The sequence below is a fragment of the Colius striatus genome, chromosome 20 (assembly GCF_028858725.1).
Source record: "Colius striatus isolate bColStr4 chromosome 20, bColStr4.1.hap1, whole genome shotgun sequence".
In the NCBI taxonomy this organism is placed as follows: Eukaryota; Metazoa; Chordata; class Aves; order Coliiformes; family Coliidae; genus Colius; species Colius striatus.
Window position 1 is genome coordinate 567861 of NC_084778.1, and position 23701 is coordinate 591561.

General features: G+C 37.9%; 1 protein-coding gene across 2 annotated transcripts in view; it reads right to left on the bottom strand.

The window, feature by feature from the left end:
• Positions 1-23701, bottom strand: part of PAFAH1B1 (platelet activating factor acetylhydrolase 1b regulatory subunit 1) — a 29443-nt gene continuing 5742 nt past the window's right edge. For both annotated transcript variants that reach the window (XM_062012119.1, XM_062012121.1), the window contains exons 2-11: positions 13517-13727; positions 11631-11715; positions 9068-9142; positions 7828-8034; positions 5763-5931; positions 4671-4773; positions 3688-3916; positions 2219-2320; positions 1410-1566; positions 1-171 (exon numbers count right to left, since the gene is read on the bottom strand). In XM_062012119.1, the coding sequence (XP_061868103.1) occupies positions 98-171; positions 1410-1566; positions 2219-2320; positions 3688-3916; positions 4671-4773; positions 5763-5931; positions 7828-8034; positions 9068-9142; positions 11631-11715; positions 13517-13548 (1233 nt within the window). In that variant the 5' untranslated portion in view covers positions 13549-13727 and the 3' untranslated portion in view covers positions 1-97. The remainder of the gene's footprint in view (positions 172-1409; positions 1567-2218; positions 2321-3687; positions 3917-4670; positions 4774-5762; positions 5932-7827; positions 8035-9067; positions 9143-11630; positions 11716-13516; positions 13728-23701) is intronic.

Consider the following 23701-nt stretch of genomic DNA (forward strand, 5'->3'; position numbering starts at 1 on the left):
TTTACATGAAAGGACAATATTTATTTAAACAGAGCTCAATGGGTAACCATGGTATCTGAGTGCATCCAGAGGAAAAAGGGGTCAAATGTGAATTCAATCAACGGCACTCCCACACTTTTACTGTTTGATCTACACTTCCAGTAACCACATACGGTGCCGTCTTGTGGAAATCTGCGAGGAAAGAAAAGCCGGTGTTAAGGGCGAATCCACAACGTCATTCTTTCCCACTCATCGCTTTGTGAAAAAGGTTATAGCAGCTCAGAGACTGAATCCCATCACGTCTGTCATTCTGAAGGCAACTTCTCTCATGCTATAATTCCATACAGCATGCAAACCTACTTTCAGTTCCATATAAAGGAGCTTTCGTGGAAAAGACATCAAGATAAAGTTTTAAGGGAGAGGGGTCCAACCCATCTCAAACTACTAAAACCTTTGAATACTACCAGCAAGACAGAACTTCATGTATTTTACATAAGGTATTCAAGAATCAGAAGCCAAGACTTGACTTTTTGCTGTAGACAGTACAAGATGTGAGCTAGTATTTACTGTTTCTTGGGAGAGCCCAAAACACTTCACATATTTGAGTCCAGCCTGGACTACGTCAGGAGAGTACAGGGCAGTCTGACCAAGAGAAGTCAAAGCCTCACTGTGTAAAACGGTTCAGCAAGGCAACTTGTAAATTGAAGCAGCCAATTCCAAGGTTAGCTAATCCATGCTAACAGCTTCACATTCTTCAGCTCCTAACTCTTCCTTGCCCCTTTCTGGTCAGCTGTCTTCAACAATTTAAGAGTGAGGTGAAGTCAGAAATCCTACATTTTTATTACACCTGCAAGTTTGATTAGGAAGCCTCAGCAGTTCCAAGTTCTCTGCTAACCTGACTCACACAGCTTCACTGAAGAAGCCAGAGGAATACAGAGGAAAACACAAGAGAAGACTCCGGAGTAAAGCCAGCTTTGTTGAATAGCTGGGGGTTTGTTTGGTCTGGGTTTGTCTAATCTGTACCAAAATCTGGTAGTACCAACCAGGAATGACCAAGAATTCAGGGTAATTTTTTTCCTTACTGTTTTACTTTGTCTTCACTCCCATTTTCTTTCTTTTTTTTTTGTTTCCCCCGGGCAAGCATTTGCAACACAGCACCCCTCAAACCCCTGCAGACTGTGGTGAAAGGATGCAGAACACGGGCACGTAAAGGCTCCATCCAATGTGCAACACTGGCAATGGAAGTGGAAATACCCAGCTCACTCAAAACTCCTGTCCTTATCTGATTAAAGCACACATAGCACAAAACTTCACTAAAATGCAAAGCGTGACTGTCTAAACTTGGTGCTCAACTTCGGCTGGTGAAGATGTAGAAAAAACTGCCTCTCTGGCTCTGTACTTTGCACTAAGCACCGTAGGACAATACATACCCAAAGAGGTAACAAAGTGTTCGTGCGCATTGAGGGTTTTCATGCATCGCTTGTTCTTGAAGTCCCAGACACGTAGAGTCTTGTCATCAGCACAGCTCAAAATAAATTTTCCCCCAGAATGGAACAGAACGCCACGTACCCAGTTATCATGGCCCACCTTGTGCATAAGGAGAAATCAGTGAGCAGGTGCAAGGTTTCAGTGCTAAGCATTCTACAACTTATGCTGTGGTAAACCAAGTGACTCCTTGCCTTGTTCCTGCAAGGAGAGCATTCAGGTTTCTAAAACCTACTAGAACTCAAAGTTTATCTTCAGTTCCTATTACTACATTTGTATCAGCACTACCAACAATGCAAGTTCCTGTCCTCAAAGGCAAACAAACAGAAGTCCTCATATGATCTGCACTGATCCTGCTCCTCACCCCCAGCACTAACACTGCCCAGCCTGAACATAGGCTGGGAAACAGCACCCTCAGCCTGTGGGAAGGCCCACACATTGAAAGAACACAACAGTTTACAGGAGACAAAATTCAGATGATTATCAGGCATTCCTGTAGACAAATCAAGCTACTCATCACAAAAACTGCACCACAGTACTCCTGCATTTATATTATGTGTTTTGAGATTCTTAGTAGATCTTGGCAACAACAACATTTGAAATACAGAAGCCCTTAAAACTGTGCATTTCCAGTGTTTGTTTTCTTTCAATTATTCTAGCTTCTGTTGAAAACAAACATGCATAATCATTAGTTCCATTAAAACTGGTTTTACATATGCAGCTACAACCACCAGAAAAGCACCAATGAACTTACAAGTGTCATAAGGCACATGCCAGTGCTAATGTCCCACATCTTAATGGTCTTGTCTCTGGATCCAGACAGCAGAAAAGGCCCAGGCTTGCCACTCTTCTTAGTCTACAGAAAATTATGTTTGAAGTTATGGCACATAACGGGGAGGGAGGAGGGAGGGGGGAAAGAGGAGGGAAGAAGCAGATCCTTTCCAAGTGGTATTCTTTAGTAGCAAAATTAGATCCTATGACAGCTTTCAGCTAATAAACACACAACATTGAAACTGAGAGTCACAGGCATTTTGTAACTAATAACAAGCCAAATAATCCTTTGAATCCACACTTGTCTGCTACAAGACATCCTCTTGTAACAGTAGACACCGTTCAAGGAGAGCCAGACATCTTGGGACAACAAGAGTATGAAGTTCAGACATACCTTTGTGTTCTCATTCTTCATAAAAAGTAATGAAGAAAGTTTAAGAACTTTTGAAAAGTTTCTGCTCTAAACTTACTGGTATTTTTTGTTATTATGCAAACTATGAAAAAAGGCTCCATTCTCAGGAGGTGAAGCACTGCACTGCAACCCTTCACAGGCTGGTGCAGGGAGCGGCTGCAGCCCCACTGCAGGCAGCCACCTCCACAGAGGCAGAACAGCTGGAGTTTGGCTTTAATTGCTTTTAACGAAAGGATTATAAGGATCTTTTAAGTATGTATGTAAAGTTTGACTGAAATTATCTGTAACCTTCATCACTAGACAAGTCCCTGTCTTCAGTGTATCTACTCCTCCCCTTGGGTATTCGTGTCCTTTCTGAGGAAGAGGGCAAGGCAGCAATGTCTTAGGTTGCCTCAACTAGAAACTGCAGTTGATTTCTAGTTCATTTCTTCTGCTCTGTCACCCTTAGATGGAAATTTTTGCTGCCCTTTAGTAAGACTTTCTTGAAGGTTTAGAAACTGAACCAGAGAAAGGTATCTGTGACCACACAAATGGGGATTTACGTTTTGCTGAAGAATATGTTCTGTTATAATTAACTTTGTACACTAGGACACGACAGCCAAAGCGTAAATCCAGCCCAATACACACAAGGCAGCTTCATTTCTGCATTTCTGACTTGCTGCATCCCTCCACACCTTTCAAATGCTAAGCACCTTCATAATCATCACCTTATGCCAGAAAAGCTACCTTTCACATCTTTCAGCAAAGAAATGTGGAAATGGTCCCACTCTCACCCTTCTCAGAAGTAGAGCATCCCTCCAAAGCTCAAGTTCATTAGTGCAAAGGTAGAGTCCTACCAGTAAAAACCACAAAAGCATGCATCCTGCAAAGCCAAGATGAGGAATTAAGAGTGCACCAAGCATACTCTGCAAGAAAACACTCATACACGTCCTGTATCTGCCACATATATTGAGAACAGTCGTTCTAAACACTATCGAGTAAATTTTATGTAGAGCATAGTGAAAAACCTCACTGAATATCAACAGCATTGCAAATATTACCTCTGATCCTGTAGCTTCTGATATGGTGGAGTACGAGCTCTCAGGAGCCCAGGAAATGCATTCTACCACATGCTCATGTTCTCGGAGCTCAGCTTTGCATTCCTTCGTCGCTACCACCCAAACACGCACTGTCTGGTCATTAGAACAACTGGCAATTAAGGTGCCATCCTGGTTAGGCCGCACCATGCGCACCCATTCTCTGTGACCCGTGAAAGTCTTCACACAGTAACTATTCAGAAAAGAGAGAAATACAGCTTGACTCAATTCACATTGCAATAAAAGAACGCTACTCATGCCTTGGAAGTTTAAGGATGCTTGACCCACGCTTTGAAGGTAAGGTAAAATATTTTAGCATCCCCGTGTCCATCCTGGAAGTGCATGACCATAACACAGCTCATGGGAAGGAAGCTGATGTGAGAAAGAAAGGACAGCTAAGAAAGCAGGAAGTTCAAGAGAAAAATGAAGCTGACAGGACAGCTTGCATTAAACAGTTATTTTAAGAACAAGGAGAGATTTACAGATCCTTCACACAGCTTTCATCTACAACTTTCAGCAAACGGATGGAGCAAAGACATAAATGATGAATGAAACAAGCAAGAAGACAAAAAAATAATCAGGAAATACTTTGATCTGTGTCAAGAAAGGTATCAGATTTCTACTCCCTCCTTTCTCACTCCCTTTAAACTTGTGGTTAACCACTGAATTCATATTCCTAAACTCATCCTGAGTTCTACACTCATAGCTCCCAGAAAGATATAGTTAGTTTTATAGTTAGTTTTAATTAGTCAGTGCTAAAACCCTAAACCTCTGTCCTTAATGATTTAAGGCAGAATCCTTAAATGAATTACTCTAAAGGACACAATATTATAGCTCAGTTCAAATAATGCTTGTTGGCATTCAAGATTTATGCGGCCCAGTTCTTATTAACAGCGGTTTATGCTTGTTTTGTTCAAGTGCTGATGCTTAGCCAGAAGTGCACTTACCCTGTCTGGACTTCCCACATTTTGATAGTTTTATCCCTTGAGGCAGAAACTATATGATCTCCATTGGGCATGATGGCTACTGAAGAAACGTTATGATCATGACCTAAAAACAAAATAAAATCTTTATTAAGTGGCACTGTAACAGTCTTTACAGAGCACAAAGGACTTGCTATTGACTTCTCTTGGGCAGGCAGCTACAGCAGTAGTGTGTGTTTCATGGAATAAGCTTTGTACGTAAACTTGAGGTTTTATGAAGTGATTTTTATTTTTGTTTTATGAAACACACTGTCCAGACATGAACCACTATTTTGTACTGTCAACCAGCTGTAATGTCTGTTCCTCCTCAACAACAGTGTTCTGTGTTGTTATAGAACTGTATGCACAGAAATCAATATTTTGTTTTCTTCAATATATGTGCATGCATATTTTCATAAGCCTGAAACATTCTCTCTTCCTACTCACCAATTCTGCAAGATGATACTAAAAGCTAGACAAGCAGCACTACAAAAACACTTTTACATCAAGACTATAAAATAAATAGCTGCTGTCAATATTAGAATCTTATACTTTTGGTTGTTTTACTTCCCTGTTTCTTCCCGTGGCTTTTGAGCCTAATACAAGGACACGTTCATTTGGAATTGGACATGAAGCAAAACACCACACAGCACACATATCCCAACCTCTCACCAACTGCTTCCATCCTGAAGTGGTCCATCAGGCAAACAGAGGAGTGGAGCTAGTGGTAATAATTTACTGTTTTGAAGGCACAGATTTATTGTCTAGTAAGCATGCAATTTTGAGTGCTAAACCCCTTCACTTGTTTTCAATATTATTAGGGATGTTTCCCATAGCCTCATGCATAGCAGATTTGAGATGCCATTTCATTCCATAAACACTAAACATATATTTTATTTACAGCACACTAAAAGCATCAAAATATCCCCCCTCTTTTGGGCAACACTCTGGTTTAAAACTCCATTCCACTTCAGCAGCTTTCCTGGATTAAAAACACTCGAAAGCAACACCCACCACAACCAAAAAACACACACTTCTTTACACTTAGCCTGCTAAATCAATTCCTTTTATACTTACCATGCATAGTTCTGATGCACTCAAAGCCTTGGAAATCCCATAGCTTAATGGTCATATCAGCAGAACAGGAGGCCAATAGTTTGCCAGTGTGGTCGAAGGAAATGTCTTGCACAGAGTCTGTATGCCCCTTAAGGGTTCGTTCAAAGTCTCCTGTTTCATAATCCCACACCTGACAAACGAACAGAAAATTCATTAACAGCAACCTATTACTCTGTGTGTTCTCCAGCCCTGCATTTGAACTCTTCAGGCTGGTCTGACACCTTACTCAATAATTACAAGCAAGAGACTAAGACAGCCCTAAAAAGCTTAGTGTCATAGAAAGTATTCTTCTTATATTATTTTGTTACTCCCAAATTAACTGAATTCAGGCATCTTGAAAATTGTTTTTCAGGTAACAAATCATTACAAACACATTAGGAAAATAAGTTTCACTCTAACTAAAAGTCTTAACATCCAATACTCTTAAAAACAAATAAGATTAATTTAGAAAACATTGGACAGAACAATCCACTTCGCACAGATTGTTTTTCCCCATCTCTTCCTATGTTAGTTCCCTAACTCCAGCAATACAGCCTATTTTCAGTTGGTGGAGAAAGCATTCTCTTTACCACCATCCCCCACTTCCCCTCCTTTCCCAAGCTTTACTGTTGCTCCAGAGGTTACTTGCTGCTTCAGAACCAAATGCAAATACTCTGCATCATAAAGAGTAACATTTAAAATGCATTGGTTTAGGGATGATAATCCAAACCACACGGAAGAGTCTGATATGCACACATTTGTAGATTACATGATTTGTCAGAAATTAAATAAACATTTGCAGTTAACTGTAAAGTGGCATAAAGTCCCCATTCTCATCAACTAATTAAGTCGGTCTTCTATCATCTAACCACAAACAGAAGCCTTTGAAACAAAACAAGCTCCTGCAGATGTTACAGTGTCTCTCTCCAGCACAAAATTAGACATCACTTAATTATACACTGAACAATAACAAACGTCAAAAAAATCCCCCAAAATCCCACCATCAAAACACACCCAACAAGAAGAACTCATCTCAATAGATTGCAATCACTGAGAATGCAACAGTCAGAAATTAAGCTACACATCTTGACTTCAAGAATAAGGAAATTCATTCAGTGCCTCCGTAAGAGGGAGCAAACCCAAAGCACATTAGGCTTCTCTAACATCTAATGAACACAGAGCTGTCACTGTTTCAGCTGGCTGTCTACTTGAAGAAAATAAACACCAATTCTCTCTGTTCAAGTCTGCTGCAGAAACAAGAACAGGTTAAAGCTTTGCATTAGCTAGATCTGGCTGATACAACTTGCATTTTAAGCACACTGCTTAATATACTACTCAATATTTTTCAGAACAGCACTTCTCCAAATAATTCTCAAAACAGTGCAGAGGAGAACAATGAGAAGCATCAGTTATTGGTATAATTGGTGTAATTGTGATAGTCAAACAAACACAACAAATTGTGATATTCAAATAACAAGAAAATGTGCAATTGTGTATGTATTGGATGCTAAAATAAGAAACCACTGGTCTAATACAACAAGGCTCTTCATGCCACTGGACATCACAATAAAGGCCTAAGCAGAACATTTAAAGCTACCGAAAGGCACTTTTTCCATTTAGAATAAATGAGAAGTCATCTTCAGTTAAGAACAGAGCTGTTTAACCACTTTAATTCAGCTTTCAGTTGACTTGAGGCAACTATCTTCCTCCTCCAGTCACCACTCCATGCACTGTGCCATTCCTCCTCTACTGAACGGTCAAAATGCATTCTTTATTTATTTCTCTAGTCTCTAAATCCATGTTGTTTAAATTATTTCTTCCTCAAGTCAGAGGAGAGTAAAATATGCTTGAAGATATTAATTGGACCAGCATAAAATTAAAATCTGCGGATGACACAGGACATCATAATTGAAAGAACTGTCCCTACTGAAACTAAAGTAGAATCTGAAACAATCTGCCATCAGTACAACATACGTCCTGCTTGAAAGACTGGTGTTACATATTGCACATCCTCTGACTTGTTTTATTTTCTGTAGCAAAAACATACCTTTATTGTGGCATCCTCTGAAGCAGAGACCATAACACTGAAGACTGGATGGAAAATTACTCGAGTGACTGGACTCCTGTGTCCACTCAATGCATACTTCTCCGGGGGACGAGGAATCCACTCTTTAGGGTCTCGTTTCTGACCAAGAGGTCCACCTGATGTAAATTCTTCCTTAGCTTCATTCAGCTTCGATTCTAATTCCATTACCTAAGATTATGAATTTTAAAGTGACCATTAATTCTAGTTTTATACAAGAGCTAATTTACCTTCACTCTTTAACAACCCAAACATCAACTGGCTCCTGAACTCAAAGTAAAGCAAAGATTGCAGAGATCCAAACTGACTGCCAACTTTCAATAGTGTTGGTATTTCTAAAAATCAAACCTAAATTAATAATTTATAGTTTATTCTTTAATAATGTAATCATCTATTCTTCTCCAACTTCCCCAAAATTTTGAAGGTAAACAAACTCTATCAATCACATTCACTCTGCCATTGTACATGTCTGAGCTACTTTGACAAACTACTGAAGGGGTTCTGCTAAAAAAAAAAACCCGAATGCTACAACTCCAATAACTTTTTGTATCCCTGAGCTGGCATGCATGTCAACCAACAGCAGAGAAACTGAAGGTGTAATAAAACCTTAGGTATATTAGCCTTCAAACAGATGGGTCTTTACTGTTGGCACACTGATTTGTGGCTTGTTGAGGTGGGTTGCTTTTTTTGCTTTTAATACACTCTAGATGCACTGAAGCATTACTAAAAAGAGTTTTGTAGTGTCCACTTGCAGTAGAATCACTTGGTGCAATGCGCTGGAGTTAATGGATTCTTCCCTTTAACGTAATAGCCAAAGACATCTGGCAGCAGAGGTTTTTACCTTCTTTCTAAACCAGCCAAGCCTTCTGGAGATAGCTATTCATTCTTTGCACTCAAACTGCCTTAAGGCGCCTCTTTCATTTTCAGCTTCAGGAACTGCACATGCAATCCATAAGCTGAAGCTGAGAACTTTTTATAAAGATACTGGACAGCTGTCTCTGACAGCACTGACACAAAACGCTTCCCACAACATGCATTTAGCTCTTTTTCCTACTTAACCCCTCAAAATTCATCTCTGAGGCATCATTTTCTAAACCCTGGATTTGTCTTGACAAAAAAAAATATGCAACATTCTGTTCTGCAGTTAATGTTTGCTTTCAGTCATAACTTTCTATACAAGTAAATCCATCAGATCTCTACTTACCTTCTTTTGTAATCTTATAACAGATGTCCATTTTTTTTCCAGAAGTCCAGCATACTTCTTATCTAACTCTTCATTCTGAAGCATTTAAATGAATTAAATTATATATTATATTTTGATATATTATAATAGATTAATAGATTTAGTTCTAAAACTCATATAAGTTTCTCTAAAGGCAATGTAGATGCTCATTCTAATAAAAATCTCTTCACCACAGAAACAGAAATTTAAGAACCCTACAATCAGTTTTACTAGTTAAATAGAACAACCATGCCTGAAATGTTAATAGCTACAATTTACACACACAGAAGAAAACATGAAAAAAAAAATCTTGAATTAATAATACTGCAGCAGTACAGATTAACGATGCTGGATTCTGTAGGCAAAATCCAAAAACCATGTCTCAACTGTTATCTGTGCTGTTTTCTGTCTTGATTACTTGAAAGCTTTTTAATTGCTCTGCATATCTTACAACGTTGTGTCGTATTTTGTTACAGGATTTGCCCCATCCCTCTGCCCAACTAACTCTTACAACAGCCAACAGCAGACAGCACACACTGACTCGGAGGACTGAGATATACCAAACTGGTAATTAATTTTGCAAAGATAGTCTCCTTTTTCATGTCTGCCAACCAGAGCATTAGGAACTCATCAGCTCCTACTTTCAGAAGGAAGAGTGTGCTACATTATTACCTGTTAGCACAAAACACTTCTCTTAGGGAAACACAGGTGGCTTTAAGCAGCAGCCAGTTGTTGGAGTAGGATTACACCACTCAAAAAACAGTTGGTCCAAACTAACTCCACTTCTTGAAAAAAACAGAACTTCCTTGTAGTTAATCTCAGATGACCACCACAACACTGCATTCTTTTGTGCTACCTTCTCAAAGAAAAGCTTCGAGTCTAATCTCTCTGCATTTTTACTTCAGAAATTGAAGCAGAAAGCAGCTTACGGCACCTGCCCTGCTGAACACCACCTCAGGTATGGAGAAATCAACACTCATTTTGCAACTCTAATAAACTTCAACAAAAAAATAACTTTCTTCTGCTAAATATTTTCTCCTTTGAGTGCTGAGGAGCAGCTGAGGGGCAACAATGAGCCGTTGACGTTATTGTGAAAAACGGGGGTTTACTTTTTTTTTCCCCTCTCACCTATTAAAACAGGGAAAAGGAAGAAAGCAACGCTGAAAAACAAGCAACAGAGGCACAGAAGAGTAATTAAACACTGTGCACTTTCCACATACAAAATGACAATCTTATACTAGAATAATGCTGTATTAGATGGGGAATAACAAAGGCATGAGGAAAATAACAATGCCATTGTTTACTTCACAAAAGCTCTGAGGATTGGTTACTCCGGTCAGAGACTGGCTATTAACCTTCCACTTCAGGGGTATTTTTAAGAGCTCGAGTTATCTGCAGGAACAGTCAATACAAAAGACCAAATCTCTTTGCAGAGCTACACTTTAATCCATCCCATTTACTGAAATAATTTCTGCCTCTACATTTTTTTTTTTGTAAGTTTAGTACAGTCTCATCCAATTCACATTTTCCTGCAAGAAAGTAATGCAGAACTTTTAGCAACTGCATTTTCTATTTCCCTCAGGACCATTTAGCCTATTTAGATTGCCTTTTTAACCTTTGGGAAGAGAAGACTTAATTAGGTTGATAGATAAGGCAGATAAGGGAATGGTATTAGGATTTTCAATTATAAGTATGGTATTCCAATTTGTAACTTCTACTTATTTATTAGATACTGGAAGTAGATTGGAGAAATGCAGTCAAGTTTGAACAAAACTTTTTGGAAAAAGAACAAAGCAAGACTTATAACAGAAAAGGCAAGGATTTATCAGAAGTCAACACACAGAATGTTTACTACTCAGTCCAGTTGTTTCCAGAGAAACTTAAAATTCAGATGAAATACCCATCTCCTGTGCTGTCAAGTGGCAGGTTTAAAAATAATAGCAAGAATCACCTGTTACAAAAGCAAATCAACAGAATAGAGTTGCAAGAAATGACTCGTCTAAGTCACTAGTATCCATATAGTCTTAACAAAATAATTGCTTACCAGATCCCATCAACTTATACTATTTCGGCTTGCCCACTTACAACACAGTTAACTGGCATGGAACGACTTCAGGCATTGATTTAACTATTGTCTCAATTCTTATCACGAGAGAGATGTGACATGCATTTATGTTATCTTTTGTTAGCTTTGCTTTTTAGCACCTTTCATCTCAAAGTATTTAAGTCCACTTAGGACTTGGATCCTTAAAAAGCTATTACAGGAAAAGCTCAGCACTGCACAGAACAGTGTCAGTTACACAAAAAAGTAATAATTTAAAGACATGCCCAAGTGATCAGTTGAAGGTGGAGGTGAGAGTTTTGCTCAGAAATTGCCAAGTCATCCAGTGTTTATTTTTTGATTTTATACCAAGACAATGAGCTGTTTATCACCTCAGGAACCAGCAGGAAGATAATATATATGCATGCTCAGAATCGATGCAAGTGCTGTAAAACGATAAACGCTTTGCTTAGAACATACATGAAGAATCTTGTTTGAACTCACCACATCTAACTCCGCTTCCTTTTTAAAAACTGAATATGCCTCTTCGTAGCCATTAGAACGAAGGTAATCTGCTATTGCTCGATTTCTGAAAAGCAAAGAATGGGATCTTCAGCCACATTCTGAACAAGACCTGAATTGGTTCAGACTTTGTTTTTGTAAGAAAACACGATCAATATCTAAGTCTTCAATGCAGCACACCTAGAATTAGATTTGGTTCAAGATGCCAATAGTAGGATACACTTTTTACTTTATGTTTGGTAAAGAGTGTTTTTTCTTTTAAATTACCAAATAGTGAAGTAGCACAAACATTCTAATTAATCTGTATCGTACATAAACCCCATAGCAGATACAAAAGTGACAACCACATCTACATATTAAATTTGTGGCTTTATCTTTGAGGGAAAACTATGCCAGGCACAACAGTCTAGGGTACAAAATTTTACTTCAGTGAAACTTTAATAAAATGCTCAGTTCCAGAGCACAAGTCTTGTTCTTCAGAATGACAACATCCAATCAGATTACAGAAAAGGATATTGCCTGTGACCAAAAGGCACAGTGCTTCAAATTTCACAGTATTCTTCAAAATATTCCGCATTTTGATACGTGACAATTACCAAATGAATCTGTCCATAACTCCCTCAAGATCACATGCACTTGTTTTGGACTTATATAGTTTCAGTATTACTCTAAGACCTCAACAAGCACTCAGCACCTTAAGAGAAGAAGACTAAGAAACCTCCATTTTCAAAATTTACTTCAAATGAACAAATATTTTCATTACACACAAAAGAAAGTTTGCTTAAAGCAGCAAGCTTTTCTAAACAGATTTGAAGATAAAATTACTTTCAGTGACTCTATCAGCCTCCAGAAGGAAGCCTGGTTTTGTTTTCTTATCACCACTTACATACATGTGTATATGTACATATACAGGAAGGGAGGAAGGGAGCAGGCATACACATACTACTACAATATTTAGGTACACTCATATCCAGATACTTTAAAAAAACAAATGAGGAGGTCACCCACAGAACGCATTCATGAGAAAATACTCGTTGCAAGCTGAAGAAAGAAGCAATGATGACATTTTGTTCTGAAAAGAATTTGCTTCACATGTGAAAATTCTTCTTGTGGCTTTCATCACATTCTTCTTTCCTACCTATTACACACATTCAATCTCTCCTTGGACATTCCATTATAAACGTAGCTCTGCATTCGAGCAGAAATTCCAAATTCCTCCCCATGAACAATATATGCTAAAACAAAGTGTTGCCTCCTCATCAGACTTCTAAAGTAAATCCTACATGATCTTTGGTCATTTCCCATTTCCATTTGTAACAATTACTTCCATCTTCCCATTAAGGCATGTACTCTTCATAGTTTTTGTCAGAAAAACAACTTCAGAAAATTGTTTAAAAAAATGAATCCTCAACGTATTTAAACCCCAGAGCTTCTCCAAAATGGAACTAACAGTTGTAAAAATGAAAATCTGAAAATTGCTTCTACTCTATAAGAAGCAAAACAAATATTTAAGTATGTGAAACAAAGAAGTAAAACACATTTCACATAAAGCAGGTTGAATCATTACTAGAAATTACTAGAAGCTGTATTTAAAAAAAGAGCATACCATGAACAAGAGAGACACCAAATAACTTGGTCTCTACTTCTAAAAGGAATTAAAAACCAAACCCAAACCAGAAATGCTAAGTTTATAAATTAAGTTTATAAAACTAGGTATCATGTGAGACGTTGTCATCCCAATTCCTGCCCCCGACTCACTTTTCCATGACTGATTACAGAAGAGAAAGCAATCTAAGGCACTAAACTTGAAACTTAGATATTTGAAGTTTAATGAAAAAGCAACATGATCAAAACCAATGGTTCCTTACAGTTCATCTCGTTGCCTTTGTGACAGCACCATTGTGGCTGCGATGTCAGGTTAATGTGATCCAGCAGTGACTGCCTCCTCAAGATCTAAAGTCTTAGGAACCCTGGATCCACAATTCAGTCTGCCACAGAGTGGCTTAAATCAAAAGTACTTTCCAGATGTGAAATCCAATAGGAAATCCGGAGGCATTCAACACAGAAGATTCAATCCATCTAGAAGGAAGAGAAAGAGACACCATTAAACTCCTTCAAATAAGCATTCAGTCATTCTGGACTGACAAAGATTTCTGTATTCAGATTGCAAAGCCAGTCTGGACAGAACAAACTGACTAGAATTCTAAATGCACTCTTATTTTGCTAGTCTGGATTATGCTTTTACAGCACATCTCCAACTTGGGTCAAGTAGTCTGGAGAAACTTGTACAATTTTCTTTATTCCCCTCTCTTCTCCTTCAAGAAACAGGGAGCTGAAAGAGATGTCTACAGCAGCAGTCCAGTTCTGGTTTGCAGGCAACTCCATCACATGTTCCTGTGATTAAAAGAACTCAGGCTCACCACAAACATCTATTTTTCACACTCCCTATTCCTATATAAAAGCTACCCTCCCAAAATCCTCTATGCTTATGCTAGATTTTTTTTTCTCTGTACATTTCTCTCTCCAAACTAAACCTGGCAAGGTTTACTATTTTCAACACACACTAGAGATGATCTGTTTCAGGCTTTGGTGAGATCTTAGGGCCTATGGAAGACTCTATAGCACATTTCAGTCTGTAACCAACAGCATCAAGACACACTCATTTGTGTAGCTCATTCTGTGGCATCTTTAAAGACTACAGCTATAATTCAGCACACTAACTTTATAGGGAGATTACTACACAAGTATATTAAACAAATTTCTACTTCTAGCAACATTACCTGAAAAATTTCCAAAGAACCACATTCTAAAAGACAGTAATTGCCTTCTTTTTAGTCACATTACTATGGCTTACCTACAGTTAATCTTTTATCTTGCCCATATTTGGAGTACAGCAAATTTTTAAAAAGATCTTTAATCTTATCCAAGTAGCACAACTCATGGTGCAGAGTTGCCACAAGCCTGATCCTTCAGCTGAGTTCAGACAGTGACTCGATCACTACATTTCTGTCAATGCAAGCTAATTCAGAATATAGTCAAAATTTGACATATTGAAGAGTGTTCAAGTCATAGTTTTGGCTTTCACAAATCACATTCCTCCCAGACACACACTATTTAACATCTTCTTCTTCAGTAACATGAACTTGAATATTCTTAGCATACCATCTACTTCAACTGGACGGTTTTAATCTTCATCAAGGTAACATCACCAAATCATTCTGGCTGCACTGCCTTTTCATGGTTGCACTGCAGGTACTCTTTTTGTAAACAATATGATTATGAAAAATGCTGAAGATAGCATTTCTTGCATACCTGACAACAGCCTGTATACAACACATAATTTACTCAAGCAGTTTAGCAAGTTTGACCAATCGCCTTTTAGCATCGAGACAAACTGAACATGACAATAGACAAAGACTTAGGAGACAGCAATTGGGTTTGTAAACTTTTTACCAACTGCTTCAGGAAACACATGCTGCCATTGCCTCTCTCCTACTAATTCTCCATTAAACACACAGATACCTGAGGTTCACTGTAAAAGTTGGATAACAACTTTGGTAAGAAGCCCGTTCTAAAAAAGAGCCTTTCTTATACAAAAAAATAAAGAAAAGAATGAACTCGTATCATTAATGTCTACTTATCCCTCACAGGGGATCGGGAGCTTGTTTCTAAACCTATCTAGGCTCTGCTGTCTGCTTCAAAATAAGCTTAAGCAGCAGGTTGCTCGTATTTCACTCCGCTGGTGGATTTTCCATGTCAAGTGCTATATGCCATAACACTGCCCTGCAAGCCATTTAGGACAGGAGCGTTCTAACCAAACATGACATTATTTAATTAGTTTGACCTCTTTCCTAATAGCTATTTCAGAAACAATTCAGTTGAAAACTGAGAGCACAGGCTGCATCCTTTCAAAGAAGAGAAGCAAACATTTCACTTATTCTCGTCCCATGTCTCCATTCCTGACAGGTACAGAGACAACTGGTTTTCAACTAGCTGTATCTGGTTCACTACACAGCAGACTATTGCACACCAGTTAACAGAAATTTAGTTAATATAAAAACCCCTCTACTGCAACGACCCGAAGAAGTGCCCTCTAGAGGGCAATCCTGCTATAAATTTAAGTACTGAAAGACACAGGCTTATAATGGCTGAATCTCTGTACTTCAATATGAACATAGCAACGCTCTCAGTTGTGGTAAACATTGTGGAGAAGAACAAAATAAGGTACTTCTTTACACATAGACCACAGTTTGAAGTGCTGAATAGGAATATAAAGATATAAACTTTCAAATTCTGCTTGTAGTAGTACTGTATGCAGTAAAAATAATAATAATTTTAAAAAATCACAGGACTAAAATCAGAAAGTGGCTTTTGTGTCATGAACTACCACTGAGCAGTGAAAGTCTTGTAAATCCAGCACCACTACAATAACTCCAGTAAAAATCATACTCCAATATTTTGTCAATTTTATCTAGGAGATGCAACTATAGCACCTGACTAAAAATAACAGCAACTGTGCTTGCAAGGCAATGCTTGTCATGTCATCCAGTTAGAAAGGCACTCCCTCCTCAGTCAAATCCCTAAACTTCTCTTCCTGTATCCCAAACACAGACTGATGGAGCAGGACAGGCATTGCAAACTCAGAATTGTTATTCTGAAACAGATCTCAGTACTAGGTAAATGTCAACAGTTAGAAGCCTAAGCAGCTATTTCTGCTATTACCAAATTATAGCTGATCCACAGGAAGTCAACAATCAACTGATTCTCAGTATCCCGATTCTCTTACAAGTGTCTGTTCCAAGCACCCTTCTCAGTATTACTGATTTCTTTTTAAAGGACAAAAGCATCTGAGTATAAGGCAAAGTACTTATAGGGCAGCTTCCTTCATACAGACCTTTTAACAAAATGACAAAATAAAACAAAAAGAATTAAAACTAACGGAAAACATACAGAAAAATCCACTCAAGCAAACCATGTCCAAAAAGTCCAGAGGACCCAGCTTTAATTGTACACCTGTGCCACTTTCAGAAACACCAGAGGATGGACAACTGTAGTGCCTATGCCTTGCCTTTTTTTTTTTTTTTTTGGCTAGAGAAGGCTTTGTGACATACAGAACTCTGCAGCATGTCTAACCAGTCTTCCTCCACTGCCTATCGGTCACTACTGCGTTATACACTCACAAACAACCTCAGTAATGAGAGGAAGTAAGCGTTCAAAGGGAATCTTTGAGAAAAAAAACCCCATAGCACAAGAAACAACACATGTGCGTTATGTCTTGCCTGAAATCAGTAATTTTTAACATCACAGCTTATTGTGAATAAGGTGCTGTCAGGACTGAGCTAGATTTTTTCTGAAAGAAAAGATGTCTTTGAATGAATTTGTTCTGTATTAAGTACATAAAAAAAGACTGAACTTAAATAGAGCCATCAATTGAGAACAGCTACCAACTAAATACAAAACAGGATATGCCTTTTATTCGCAGCCCCACTCACACAGCAAAAAGTTTTAATTTCTAACTTAAGACCTATTTGATCACATATCAGTAGTCTCCATATATAAAAGTGCTGAGTGGCCAACCTCTGCATATGTACAACCTTGCAACAGAAGCAGGCTACAGGTGTTTTCAGAAAGACTAGTTGTCTCTATAAATATTTTAAAACTGGGAGTTAGACCTGGCTGGACACATAGCACTGGAACAGCTATGGCACATCAGATGATTGCCTCTTACTCCTCCTGGCACTACAGTATCTGTTCAGCTTTCTAGAACGTACAGGAGCCTGGTGAGAGAAGAAACATAGACATTTACCCACTGAAATTCAGGTAGGTTACTTCTCTATGAAACACCACAAACCATTAAAAAACTGTATGTAACATCCTCCTGAGCGCTCCACGAGACTCACACACACTGTACCGAGGAGACATTTACTCCTATTGATACTGCTTTGAGGCTCAGAGATTCTGGCTGACACACGTTTAAGGATGGTCCTGCCCTGATGGTGACTAAATATCTACCTTTTGCAACCGGTTACTGTCAAGGCACTCAGCCAGGTCTAATTTCACACTTGAAAAGGACACCACAGATCTCCCATTGTATAGGAACCACCCTCTTCCTGAAAGTGACTAAGCATCCTAACAATTCAAAAGACAGTTTCTTCTTCCTGACTTATATTATATATATCAGATATATTGATGTATATCAGTGTAGTTCAAATGCTTCCTAAATTACTGGAAAACTTTGCAATAACTTAACAAGAGAAACCTGTTAACCATAAGATGCACAAATAGCAGTTATACTTGTTAGCTCTTCGACAAAGTTATACCATAGGTATTCAAAACACAATGGCTGAACAGAACCAAAGTAATGGGGCAGGAAAAGAAAAATAACACTTTCAGGCAAGAGATAGTCAGAATTCCCCTCAGTTCACAATACATCATACCAATAAATGGTAAGCCTTGGCTCATAGATATTTCTATGACGGTGTTTTTACTTGCTTCAGGTGACATTTAGATGTTATTTTCTGCAAATATTAAAACAGGTTTTATCTGTATGTGGTAGCATACCATTCAACTCTTTCAAAGTAACATATACACCGTACTGTGACAAATTGAAGCTATAAATATGGAGGTCAAAGAAACCATTAGCTGCTAGTTATTAACTCATGATATAAATCATATCTTCAGCAAGATGCTACACTAGTCCCTGCAAGGTATTGGTGCAGTCAGGGATTTCACATTCCTGGAAGAGTGAGGGCTTTTGTCCTTTAAGCCATCCATGGGAATCACACCACTGGAAGGAACCACACTTGTGTGCTAGCAGCTGGTAAGCACAAACAACCAAGCTCTTTAACTTCTCTGCTAACATTGTCATCAACAGGGTGTTTCACATTAAGCTCTTATGAAGCCCTTTCAAATCAAAGCATTTTCATAAACACATCTTATCAAACTCTGCCACTGCCATCAACCATATCTTTCTCAGTATTTTATCTGCAAGATCAGTTCCAAGGTTCTCCATTGTCTTTCCTTCATCCCCATCAAGTGTGTCACAAATATTGCTTAGGGATTGACACCAGAAACAAATTACTGAAATAGCTCAACTGACCAACAATACCCATTCCTGCTCTTCAGAAAAAAGCTACAATGAACTTCACTACCAATTGAGATATGATCCATCTAAAGTGCAGTTTAGCAAGTTAAACTACTGCATATTTTATTTGAAACAACTTACACCCCAGGAAACATCAGCATCAGCACCAACCCTGGTTCATCCTGCTGATGTCTAGCAGTCTAACAACCTCTGCTGACCAATCTGTTGCTGTAGATCTCGGAATACATGTTCTGAGCTCCTCCAGGAAGGTAAAAATAAATTAATTACATTTCTGCAGTTTTAATGACCGTTCCTTAGGCTCCATAAACAGTCTTCCCCACAAAAACACAAGCTACATACACGAAACAAATTAAATGTAGCTCATTATATCCAAATTTAGAAGAGATAGATGGCATAAATTAGAGTAAATGTATTAGTAGGTACATAACAGATCAAGACCATTCAACTCTGAAAGCTTATCAAAGAGCTTTGCCCTGTTTAAGAACAGTAAATTTGGGTTTTTTTTCCAGAATCCTAGTATCTTAATGAACTTGACCACAAGATCATTTGCTTTCTATGTATTATCATGAAATAAAGATACTCTACAAGAATGTTTCTTTGAAGGACACAAAATCTGAAACCATATTCAGTTTAGGCAAGTCTAACACCGAGTACTTGGGTGTTAAAAAGGCATACAAGACTTCGAGCACAAGGAACACAGTTATGTTCACATTATGAAATCAATTACAGAGGTTTAGATTGCTCACATTTAGCTTAAACTTAAATGTTATTTTGCAAACATTTCAAATTCCGGCAACCTATGTAAAGCTCAAGATCGTCTTGAGTGTCCAGCTCCATGCTACCAACTTTCAAATGGTTTCTCTAACACCTCCTACTGTTCTTAAGAAATGTTTTACCTAAAAGAAAACTCTGTATGTTTTCTTCAAATTTTGTTAATGTACCTGAAATCCCAGTTCAGTTTGCCTTCTCTCTCCAGGTAATGTTTTAATCCCAGTGCAAAAGCAAGTCACTTATGAAGTCGTAGCAGAGAACAGAGCTACCAAAAAGACTAACTGAATTGACATAATCAGAAACAAATTCCTTAATTCTAAAAGTTTAGACAATTCATTTAAGCATTAACAAAGTAGAAACTCTTGTTACACCATCTCTTGCTACATGCCTGGCACATTAGATTAAGACAAAGTTTTTCAACAGTGTATCTTGTTTTGTAACATATTAACAGGAATACTTAAGGTGTTTACTTGTATTTACAAGAAATAAGGGCTACAGTCCTTTTTATGAGAGTATAGACAGTACTGCCATGTATCTCCAGATTATATTGCTAACTTCTAGCATTTAGCTATATGCATACACATTGTATATAGACAAGTACATCTGAACACTTCCTTTTATACTAGTCGAACTTTTAATGGTCTGATTTTGTTTTAAATCCAGTAAGCAAAAAGCTGCTTTATAAAACTCAAGCCACAGAATGGGACAACTCTTCCCACAAAGGCACTCTAGAAACAGATTCCATAGAAGCTTCCATTTAAATATAAATCTAGTTAAAAGTGAAGTAATAAGCATATTTCTTGGGCATAACTATTATGACATGAAAAGGTTTCTTAGGAATCCATTTCCATCTGTTGACAAAAAAAGAAAAACAGTAAGAAAATAAAATGTTCAGTTCCTTTTCCCCACTTTCTCTTAGACTTAACTACAGCAGAAAGGCACATACACAGCATCATCACAAGAGAACAGCCACGCAGTTCCTCCTACCATGTGGTGCAAACACCTTATCCTAGAAAATGCATGCAGGGATGAGTGGAGTACAAGAAAGCTACTCATTTATGGGCTAGGCTATTCTTTTTTACACTTTTGAGCCTACATCAGCAAAGTTAACTGAAGGATTATGGAACAAAGAGCTCCAACAACTATCTTGTTCCGGAAAAACAAAACAAAAAGCAAATCTGATCTGACTTACAACTCAGCCTTATTTTTAATTCACGTTTACTAAGCCTGTTATTCTGCAATTAAGTCTTAAAATGCCGTAGGTCTTAAACAGAAATGCTTCGCCAAATATATCAACACAGTATTACACACAATATAGCATTTTGTGCAGTGTTTGTTCACATTTTGCAACAAGTTACCAAAAATATTTTCCACTTCAGTTTAGTTAAAGGTTTACCAAAGCAAATCTTTTTAAGATTAAAAAAAAACCAAAAAAAATCCTCTGTTTTCTTATCCATTTCACCTACTTTTAGAGGTTAATTGAATGGACTCGGCTAAAAAAACTGATAGTTTAGTTTACTTCTGAAAATAATTCAACAATAAACCCATGGGGAAATATAATCTATATCAGATCGGGTAAATGCCTATGTTCCAAAGTCTTGTAATGTATCTGTGAAACAAAGCTAAGAAACATCATGAAGATACCATAAATGGGGTGCAAGTTAACTGTATATTCCCTAAATAAATAATTTCAGTCCTATTTAGCAAAGTGCATTTTGAAATAAACTTATAAGCCCCTCCACTTTCCTGTATTATTTCAAGTAACAGATCACTGGAAGCCACTGCCTACCTCTAGGGCTATAAGACAACAGACATTTTGGCTCCCAGGCATCAGTATTATATGACTTTTCAATACATTCATACCCAATTCACCAGGAAAAAAAAATCTTTTTGTGAAAAGCAGTCTTCAAATTAATTCAATTTTAACATTTATGCTTTGCTACTTTAGTTTTGCAATGCTGATAAAAGTCATGGCACAATTAACTCTGAGGAGAAACATCTCAAGTACCCAGTCACTACATGTAAATTCCAGTGCCTTTAAGCTTCTTCCAGGTCAGAGCTCAAATTTGTATACTAAATATAGACTTTTGTATAAAACAAGTGAAAACATTCTTCTTCTAGCCTGCCTGTTCAGTTCTGTGTAACTTTAGGTTAGTTTCAGTATCAGTAAATGAACAACCTGGGAAAAAAGCAAGCTGCAGTAGAAATGTGTGGGGAAGTTTTAGATATGGAAATCTTTATACTGCTGTTCAGTATGCTGTGACAGTGAAATGGTAGCAAGGAATTATGTAAAAAAATTAGTTTTAAATTCATATTAACCCCCACTGGGTTTTCACTGAACTTCACTAGAAAGCTGAATAACTTTTTGGTCAGAGATGGATTAGTGAAGCTAGGGATGTGGGGATAAAAGAATGGGACTGAGGGGGAAGGGAAGAGAAAGGTTACTGTTACAGTGGGCTAAAATATACCAAGCTGCTACTCTAAACTTGTTCATAGAAACGAGCAATACACTCCATTGTTTATTTGGATTACTTCAGCAACATACTTTTCAAAACAATTTTTCCTAGGTCAAACAATAAATCCATTTCTTGTGCTAGCAATCCTACCTATCCTGTATTTAAGCTACTTTCTCTTAGCCACCAAGAGAAGAGTATATGTACTCAGACTAGTTTCTTGCAGCTGGTCATCACTCATGAGGTAGATTCGACCTTCTGTCTTTTTGCTTCCTCACCCTTCTGTCTACTTCTCTGGCTTGAAAAATTAGGTAGTCCAACTGTAAGGGAGGTCACAGGGGTATATATGCCTGTTATATTGGAAATATGATGTTAACAATTAGCAGGAATTGATTACATTTAGATGCAAAAAACATTTGGAAGGGAACCTGAAGGAACACCTGAATTACAAGCTTGACAAATAGGAGGTCAAAACCATAAAGAAATCTAAAGAAAAATTCCAATAGAAATTCCACTCCTTAAATCATATGAACATTGTTAGTCCTTTAGCAATTTTCAAGGTTTGTTGACCAAAAATGGCTTCACTTGACAAATAAATAGGGGAAAAAAAACCCCACCAACCAAAACCCAAGCATCATTATAGCCATATATACACCTCATCCCATTACAGGAAACTGTTTAATCTTTCATGACACTGATATCAAAAGTAATGAAATCAGGGTTCCAGCAGAAGATGTCTCATCTTTCTTATATCTTCACCTACTACACTATTGGCTATAAAGCGGATCTGAAATAGGGGGAACCAATCCCTAAGAAACACCTGTCTCTCTCTTCACAGCTTTACCAGAGTCCCTTCACTTCCCATCTATTTGCACATGAAGCAACTCCCCTGCTGTCCCTGGAGGAGGGTCCCTCATCTCAGCCAAGAGAGCAGAAGACAAATGCAGAACTACTTCCTTTACTTCTGGAGTGGAAAACACCTTTCCAAGAAGCAATGTTAGATAACACAAAATAGGGCCAAGACCAGAAGCTAGGCAGCAGGCCACGTTATTCACAACCCTCTCACTTCTCATTTTGTTGATGTATAAATTTGTGACTGGGATACGCTGTGGTACTCATCCCAGCCTTATTAGTGTGTCAAAACCATGAAAAAGATAAAAGCCAAGTTTGTTGGAACAGCATTAGCTATTCACAAGATTTTATTACAGAAATGGCATGGATGTTTGAAATTCAACCCCAACCTCACTGTCTGCTGTGGATGAATACTAGGGTCAGAGCTCCTCTGTTAAGCTTCCTCCAATCTAGTGCGTGCTTGTGGCCTACAAATCCAGTTGAGTGAGAACCAAAAACTTCTATCATTACTGACTTAATAGACACCATCTGTTTAAAAATACATATACACACTCACATTAACGACTTCTCCTTAACAGCTTATAAAGACACTAGCATTTCAATAAAACTAATCGTTTATACAATCTTTTTCTTCCCTTAAAAAATCCCAGGTGAACCAATCACAAGACAAACTGCCAACATTGTTTCCTCACAGAAGGGAAAAAAAAAAAAATCTACAGGTAAGCAGACTAGATGTTTCTAACTGATTTTCCTCTGGTCTTAAAGAAGGATAAGCCTAACACCTTTGCTTTAGCATTAAGCTACCTTCATGCAGAAAAGAGAGTGAGAGGCAAGCTGCAGGAGGGGGTGGGGGGAAAAACTTGTCTCATTAA